The sequence below is a fragment of the Taurulus bubalis genome (genome assembly GCF_910589615.1).
Source record: "Taurulus bubalis genome assembly, chromosome: 10".
NCBI lineage: Eukaryota > Metazoa > Chordata > Actinopteri > Perciformes > Cottidae > Taurulus > Taurulus bubalis.
This window is the reverse complement of record NC_136598.1, coordinates 24,904,080-24,912,725: the sequence shown is the minus strand read 5'-3', so window position 1 is coordinate 24,912,725 and position 8,646 is coordinate 24,904,080. Positions and strand designations below refer to the sequence as shown.

The 8,646-nt window shown below is 47.1% G+C and overlaps 2 protein-coding genes across 2 annotated transcripts in view; both read right to left on the bottom strand.

Annotated features, from left to right (window-relative positions):
* Positions 1 to 1,033: 1,033 nt before the first annotated feature.
* On the bottom strand, positions 1,034 to 1,561 carry kcne4 (potassium voltage-gated channel, Isk-related family, member 4; the record flags this gene model as incomplete). Its single annotated transcript, XM_079224917.1, has 1 exon — positions 1,034 to 1,561. One exon carries the CDS (start codon positions 1,559 to 1,561, stop codon positions 1,034 to 1,036), a length of 528 nt encoding a protein of 175 aa, XP_079081043.1.
* Positions 1,562 to 4,917: 3,356 nt separating this feature from the next.
* The window catches only part of acsl3a (acyl-CoA synthetase long chain family member 3a), a gene marked incomplete at both ends in the record, with an annotated part of 21,486 nt that continues 17,757 nt past the window's right edge, over positions 4,918 to 8,646 (bottom strand). The window contains 4 exons of the mRNA XM_079225474.1: positions 4,918 to 5,075; positions 5,156 to 5,313; positions 6,531 to 6,645; positions 6,952 to 7,143. Coding sequence (XP_079081600.1) covers positions 4,918 to 5,075; positions 5,156 to 5,313; positions 6,531 to 6,645; positions 6,952 to 7,143 — 623 coding nt within the window. The remainder of the gene's footprint in view (positions 5,076 to 5,155; positions 5,314 to 6,530; positions 6,646 to 6,951; positions 7,144 to 8,646) is intronic.

The window sequence follows — 8,646 nt, the reverse complement described above, 5'->3', positions numbered from 1 at the left end:
TGAAAAACAAAAGTTCTGGTGCTTTTGTGGTACTGATGGAGTTATTATCTGCATTATTCTAATGATCTAAATAACATGATGATACTGGAGACACCATCCCTTTCATCTCCCAACACACTGCCGGAGCGCCCTCTGCTGGTGAAACGTCATAGTGAAACGATTCAAACAAACAAGGCTCACATCAATTCATTTATTTATTTTCTGAAACGCTGCAAAGACTCAGATCAAGCCTCACACACACACACACACACACACACACACACACACACACACACACACACACACACACACACACAATATGCACGGAGCATTTCAACAAGTAAACCCATCACATCACGGAGCCTGCAGCGTCCATCACAGCAAACACATTTATATAATTATACATCCTTCAAGTGGGTTCCAGGTGCGTTTACATACTCCAGACCGTGTTGGCAAGAGCGAGTCAAGATCAGTCCAAATAACACCCTGCTCTCCATCAGCCCCCTGCAGGGTGAGTCATCAGCAGAGGGGGTTCTCCAGCAGGGAGGGGTCACCAAGCCACACTGAACCATGACGTAATGCAGAGTATACAGCTTTTTAATGTCATATTGTAATATTTAGTTGCATGTTTTTTGACATATTTGGATGTTCATTCATGCTTCCAGCAGCTGTGTGTGTGTGTGTGTGTGTGTGTGTGCTGCTGGTGAGCTCATCCCCATTTATATGTCATGTTTCATTATCAGAGCTTATCATCTATAATGGTACTTAATAAAGACACACATGAATCAGTTCAGACACTTTAAAATAACTCTCAGCACCACTATGCGGTCTAATAAACACCACAGAGGCCTCGTGGTTGTTTGACTTGTCCCGCCCCTTTTATGGATATCATATCGTGATGATTTGGGGGCGTTTCTTATGTTTTTTTTTCCATTTGGCAAACTGGCGCTTTCCGCGTCGCCGGTGATTGGACAGTTTGCGCCTCTGTTTGCGCCACCTGGTTTCCTCCGCAGGTGCTGTGCCTCCCCTCCTGGGCCGTGGAGGGTGACCCGGCTCACCCGGAGTCATCCACGCCGTTCCCGGCCCCGCCCTTCGCGCCGTCCGCCGCGCCGCCGCAGTCCGACTCCTCCTCCTCTATGGCGAAGCGCGTGTCCGCGGAGGAGCACAGCGAGCTGACGCTGCTCTGCTCCGCGCACAGCGCGCACCCGCAGTGGAGGTGCCCGAAGTGGTTGCCGTGGTTACCGCAGAAGGGCAGCGCCAGCTGCACCTCGCGCAGCTCCGAGACGGCGGCGGCGGGAAACGCGACGCTTTGCTTCTTGGGTAGCGCGCCCCACTCCCGCTGCTCCTCCTCGTGCAAGAGGCGCGTGAACACGTTGGTCCTCCTCTTTTCCCGCCGTTTGGAGCGCACGTAGCCCAGCATGAGGCCGCAGAGGAAGACCCCGTAGAAGGACATGACTATCAGGATGTACAGGTACGCGTTCCCGCCGCCCGCGGCCGCCTGGGAGCGCGCGGTGCTCTGCGTGTGCACGAACAGCCGTTTGGGGGACGCGGTGGAGTTCTCCAGGTTCTCCAGGTTCTCCATTGTTTTCTTCAGCGCAGGATATAGAAAGTAATCTGAAAAAAGATACAGAAGTACATAAATATGTGGATTTATATATTTGTTTACCGTTACGCACGACGGGAGGTTCCCAGTGAGAGGAGCTTTAATGTGCACGTGCAAAGTGAGTTATTATACACCCACAACTATTAAAATATGGACACAAATGTTTAAAACCTCCTCATTTGGAACTGATGAGGAAGTTTTACCACAGGGGTCGTTTGGGTTCAGGCAAAAAGTTAATTATGGCATGATAAATAAAAAAAATAAAGATCAATGCTTCACTTTTTTTGCAAAAAAGGATTCAGTGTATCCAAATAAATGAGAAAAAAAAGCAACTTTAAAGTATATTATTAGGACGTTTCCATCAGGATACTTTCTGAAAAAGTCTTTTGAAGTTTTGAACATACATTTTAATTTGTACATTTTGCATTGAAATGTCCAGTCCTTGAGGAAAAAGTTCCCAAAAGTCAACACAAAGTGAGTTTACATAAACACCAAACACACAATACACAAACATTAACCATAAGCTGCAGACTCACCAGGCTGACGAGTCTCTCGGATCTCTTCTGGAGTTTTGGCAGCTCTACTGAACGCGTGATGATATTTATACAGAGAGCTCTCAGTGTCACGGGTCACGTGACCGGGACTGGTTTGTAGGACGAGCCCCGAGTCGGCACGTTGAGGAAGAGGAGGAGGAGGAGGAGGAGGAGGAGGAGGAAACTATGAGCATCTTTAAACATTCCTCACCCCTCCTGGGGGTTCTAATGAAATCATCAAATGCCCGTGAGGAAACCAGACGTATGAGCGAGCGGCCAGCGGGAAGAGACCCGAGGGGATGGGATGGAAACACTCAAGGAGAACGGGTCAGAACCCGGTGGTCAGAAGAGACTCCATCTCTCTCTGTCTGAGTGAAGGATGCATGAAGGATGCATGAAGGATGCATGAAGGATGCATGAAGGATGCAAGTCTCCATCTCAACACACTTCTCAGTTTCCTCCCCAAGAACAGAAAGCCATGTGAATGAAATCATGCAGAAACGTGCATGGCAACTGTCGGGGGTTTCCACCAATGCACTTTCTCTTTAAAAAACATGCTAAATCTGTAATCTTGAAAAGTAACCGGTAACTTTTTAACCGTCAAATACACGTAAGGGAGTAAAGAGCCCAATATCTATGAATTGGTACTTTCAGTGGAAACGAGTCGACAACACTGCTGGGTTTTCAGTTGGATCTTCTTCTTTTTTTATCTAGCGTACTACAACCCCGGCTTTCATGTTTTTTTTATTTGTTAAAGTGGTTTATTATCAGTTGCCAAATGTCTTCTGTCATTGTCACTATTTTACTTGTACATCTGCACACATTTTTTCAAAATATTTCCTTTTTTTTTATATTTTCCCCCCAAAAAACTATGTCTCTAACACATGGCAAAGGCACTGATTTTTTACCAGTGCAGAATTCTGTGTTAAAGCCGTGTGATTTTGGAAAACAGCGCAGGTCTGGTAACATGAACAGATCATCAAATCCTGGAGTGAACCCAACAATAATTCCTTGATGCTTCTAAAAACACACAAAAAACCATTTAGAAGTAAAATCTCAAACAGAGTATAAAGCTCATGAGAGCAGAATCATTTCAAAGATGGTTGTTTGGTTTATTGCTGTTTATAATACACATTTTATTTAACTGTTCATGTGATTTTAATGTATTCATTGTGTGTCATTCTTTTCTTTTAGAAACGTGATCTCCAAATGTCGGATTTCATTTGAACGTCACGGCTCAGACACCGTTGTGCGTCTCCACACGTTGTCAATGAGGATCATTACGGCTTGAATTTAATTAGCTTCCAATCACTTGAGACTTTTATTGAATCACGAAGGAGTTCCTTTGTTTTTAACACACGCCATCATACGTCTGTCTTTTAGTCCCTGAATGCAAAAGAACGACATCACTCTTTCAATTCAATTCACTAGACTCGGTGATATTAAACGTGTTGCTCCGAAACAATAAACACTCCCGCATGTGGAACCAGACACAATCTTTATTGACTTCAATTTGGGTCATTTTTTTTCCCAAAAAAGGCAAATCACAAATAAATAGCTGGATGCACTTTATGCTACAAGGCCGGCTCTCGGTACTGAGAGGGAGTGGAGCTCCAAGAGGCAGGTGGAGTTAAAATATGTTTCCTCTGCTGATCACAGCACACACACACACACACACACAGCTCCCCACACACACACACAGCTCCACACACACACACGTGTGTATATGTCTTTATACACAGAAGGAGAAAACAAGCGACAGCGTCGGTTCTGCAGAGTAAACGTTAAACACACTCGTGTCAAAGTGTGCTCATTTATTCCAACCCACACACACACACACACACACGCACACACACACACACACACACACACACATCGGGAGCGCTTCATTCGCGTGCTCTCTGGAATCAAACGGCCTTATTTGGACCGAAATGATCCGTTCTCATGTTGCACAGGGATTTATCAAACGTGACAATGAGTACGAAGTCATTTCATCTGTAAAACAAGTACATGTGCAGTTTTTTTTTGCACATTAAAAAAGTATATACTATCACAATAATAGACTAAACAACAGTGCATCTTTGTTTCTTTTCTTTTTAAATAAGAATATTAGGTGCCATCTGTCATTTACCCAACAAATAAAAAGGGACAACGACCTTATCGTTGATATAAAGATACAAATTGTTACACCAGATATGACCTCTGCCTTTATATTTTAGTTTTTTTAAAGCAACCTGCTCTCATTTATTCGCCCTCACATGACTTTGTGCTTTTGGGATCAAGATGTGCCGCCGGAGAGACGTCCCACGGCCGTGAGAGCCAATGTCCCGACTGTGGGTGGGAGGCAAAATAAACTATGAACAGAACTCAAAACACGTGGAACAAAAAAAGGAAACAAAAGAAGTTAACCGTCTCCCGGCCTGCAGGAGGATGGGACGCCGAACCTTTATGTGAGAGGAACGGAACGAGCTAAAGGAAAAAGGAGTTGAACCGCGATGTAGGCAACAAACATGTCCGCCTGCTTGGCGCTCAGAGGGAGCTCAACAGACAACGTCTGTTTCATAACTCACATCTGGAACAATAAAGAGGTCACACACCTGGAGAGGAGGACAAATAAAAGGAGGGGAGGAGGCAGCAGTGTTTTTGTTTTTCTGCTCTTCTTTAGCTGCAAATTCTAGAAGGAAAAAAAAAGCCGCGGTGACACTTTAAGCTCCTTTCTGTTAGGATTCGTCACAGATTCGGGTCTCTTGTGTTCAACGGGGGAGGGGCGAGAGGCACGGGGAGGGTTCAGGGTGCTGGCCTTCATTTCCCGCCGTACATTCTCTCGATGTCGTCCAGGTAGCGCGTCTTCAGCTCCTTGCGCTTGAGCTTGAACGCGTCCGTCACTAATCCCGTCTCGGGCGTCCACGGGTCCGGGCTCAGGCAGATCTTGCGTGGGATCTCGAAGCGCTCCAGCTGGGCTGCGAAGCAAGAGGACGAGGCGTTAACCCTCAAGCGCCTCTGCAAAACCCTCTCCCTCGACCTTTGACCCCGCTCTCACCTGCTAGAGCGGCCTCAGTGAGCACCTTGAGGACCAGCTCCTCCATGGCTTTGCTGCCGCACAGGTCCTCGCACGGGCCTCGGATACCGTACTGGTCCGCCAGAGCCAGCAGATGCTTCTGGTTGGGCACCACGAAGCCAATCACATACGTCTCGTCGCTGCAGAGAAGGAAGTGAAAGAAAGACAGAGTGCAAAGTTTCTGTTTACTAATTCATTGTGTGATATTTAACAGACAAGTTGAAATACCCCTAGGTCTTAAAAAATGAGGTGCCAAACACTGCAGTTCCTCGAAAGGCCACTTGAGGCTGGCTCCAAAAGGGGAGTCAACCTGTGGACTGTGCATAAGAAGTCGTTAATAAGCCTTGAGTTTGGCAATTTTTAGCTGTCGCCATCTTGGAATACGTCCGCCACCATCTTGGCTTTTTTGCAAATAAGGAACAGAAGTGACCATATTTGGACTGAGGAGGAGTGACGTAGAGATCTGTCAATCACAGTAAGCCCCGCCCTAAAGCATCTCCTGCTTTGACTCTAAATGACCATAATTTACTAAATGAACATCATGCTGTATTGAAGAAGACTTGAAACTAGAGAGTGAGACATAAACTCATTGCTCATGGTTGGGACTTGATACTGAAGTCAAATTGCGAATAAAAGAGGCTAAAAAGTAAAAAAATTGGCGGAGCTGCAGAATTGAGTTATAATTCACTTTGTGGGGTTTGCCGCTTATCAATATTTTTATTTACTATAAAAAGTACTGTAAAAGTTGGGTTACAGGCCACTACTACCGTCGGTCAGTGTCCCCATTTGCTCCCCGCTGTAGCCAGCTGGCGCTCATGCTAGTTCCCCGCTAACTTCCGCTAGCTCCCGCTAGCTCCCGCTAGCTCCCCGGCAACCACCGAAGGTAGCGGGACCAACCTCGACTCGACACCCAACTTGGGCAGAGGGGACGCGGGTAGCAGCAGCAGCAGCGGGGAGCTAGCTACACTGCTCCTAGCTAGCGCTGCTCCTAGCTAGTGCTGCTCCTAGCTAGCGCTGCTCCTAGCTAGCGCTGCTCCTAGCTAGCGCTGCTCCTAGCTAGTGCTGCTCCTAGCTAGCGCTGCTCCTAGCTAGTCCTGCTCCTAGCTAGCGCTGCTCCTAGCTAGCGCTGCTCCTAGCTAGTGCTGCTCCTAGCTAGCGCTGCTCCTAGCTAGCGCTGCTCGGAGCGGCTTGTAACCTGACTTTTACGGTAATTGAAGTTTTAACATTTAGTTTTCAACTTCATGGATCCTAGCATCCTGAGCCACACAAACATGTTTTCAACGGTCTATTCCAGCTATAAATCATAATTTGTGCGGCAGACAGACCCACAAACACACACACACACACACACACACACCTGTTGGCGTAGGCACAGATGTTGTCGACCAGAGGGCAGTTCTTCAACATGGCCTCCACCTTCCCCAGAGACACGTACTCGCCCGCCTGCAGCTTCACCAAGTCCTTCTTACGATCTGGAAAACACAGCAGAGACGGCTGAACCTCACTGTGCACGACCAGCAGAGGGGATATCTTTCTATTTCTTAAAAAAGTTGGGAAGAGGAGGCGTTTTCCACTGAGCTGGGTACATCTGACCAATAAAGTAACCCGACTATAGAGTATTTCTGTTAAATGAGGTCCAATCTGGTTTGTTAAAAGGCTTCATAGAGTAATAATGTTTATGTCGTGCCCCAAGTAGAAATCTGCATCTATAACACCAACTATATCTCCTCTTCTCTTCCATCATCCCTCCATCCCTCCATCCATCCGCCTCTCCTCACCAATGATCTTGAGGCATCCGTCGGCGTGGAACTCTCCGATGTCTCCCGTGCAGAACCACCTCTGGCCGCTCTCGTCGGTGAAGAAGTCCTCCTGGTTCCTTGCCTCGTTCTTGTAGTAACCCATGGTGACGTTGGGTCCGCCGACCAGAATCTCTCCCCTCGGATGCGGCTTGTCGGTTCTACGGTAACCGCCTGGAGGCGGCGCGTTGCGAATGAAAACGCAATAATACGATTAAAAAAGAGCTAAATTCTGCTTAGGAAAACCCATAAAAACCTGACATGCATATTCTGAATTCTATTTCAAGACAACTTGATAAGTATCAAGATTTTAACGGAGCGTATTGAAAATGAGTTATGATCCCTCGGGAGTGGAAGGAAAGGAGGAAAGAAGGAAAGGAGGAAAGGAAGCGTGCTTTTTCCTTACAAGGTTGAGTCTCGCTGGCCGAATGATTAACGGTGGATGGATTGATAAACTCACGAAAAGGGTGAGCATGAGATCACACGCAAGAAGAGAAGCAAAACAAGGACCGATGCATGTCCTTGAGAACCTGTGTGTGTGTGAGTGTGTGTGACTATGTACGTGTGAGTGTGTGTGTGTGTGTGAGAGACTGTGTACGTGTGAGTGTGTGTGTGTTTGAGACTGTGAGTGTGTGAGAGTGTGTGTGTGTGAGACTGTGAGTGTGTGAGAGACTGTGTACGTGTGAGTGTGTGTGTGTGAGACTGTGAGTGTGTGTGTGTGACTGTGTACGTGTGAGTGTATGTGTGTGTGAGAGAGACTGTGTACGTGTGTGTGTGTGTGTGTGTGTGAGTGTGTGACTATGTACGTGTGAGTGTGTGTGTATGTGAGAGAGACTGTGTACGTGTGAGTGTGTGTGTGTGGGAGAGACTGTGTACGTGTGAGTGTGTGTGTATGTGAGAGAGACTGTGTACGTGTGAGTGTGTGTGTGTGTGAGACTGTGAGTGTGTGAGAGTGTGTGTGTGTGAGACTGTGAGTGTGTGAGAGACTGTGTACGTGTGAGTGTGTGTGTGTGAGACTGTGAGTGTGTGTGTGTGACTGTGTACGTGTGAGTGTATGTGTGTGTGAGAGAGACTGTGTACGTGTGTGTGTGTGTGTGTGAGACTGTGAGTGTGTGTGTGTGACTGTGTACGTGTGAGTGTATGTGTGTGTGAGAGAGACTGTGTACGTGTGTGTGTGTGTGTGTGTGTGAGACTGTGAGTGTGTGTGTGTGACTGTGTACGTGTGAGTGTATGTGTGTGTGAGAGAGACTGTGTACGTGTGTGTGTGTGTGTGTGAGACTGTGAGTGCGTGTGTGTGACTGTGTACGTGTGAGTGTATGTGTGAGTGAGAGAGACTGTGTACGTGTGTGTGTGTGTGTGTGTGAGAGAGACTGTGTACGTGTGAGTGTGTGTGTGTGAGACTGTGAGTGTGTGAGAGACTGTGTACGTGTGAGTGTGTGTGTGTGTGAGAGAGACTGTGTACGTGTGAGTGTGTGTGTGTGAGACTGTGAGTGTGTGAGAGACTGTGTACGTGTGAGTGTGTGTGTGACTGTGTACGTGTGAATGTGTCTGTGTGTGTATGTGTCTGTGCGTGTGTGAGACTACGTACGTGTGAGTGTGTGTGTGTGTGTGTGAGACTGTCTATGTGTGTCTGTGTGTGTATATGTGTAAAATGTGTGTGTGTGCGCCTGTGTGTCT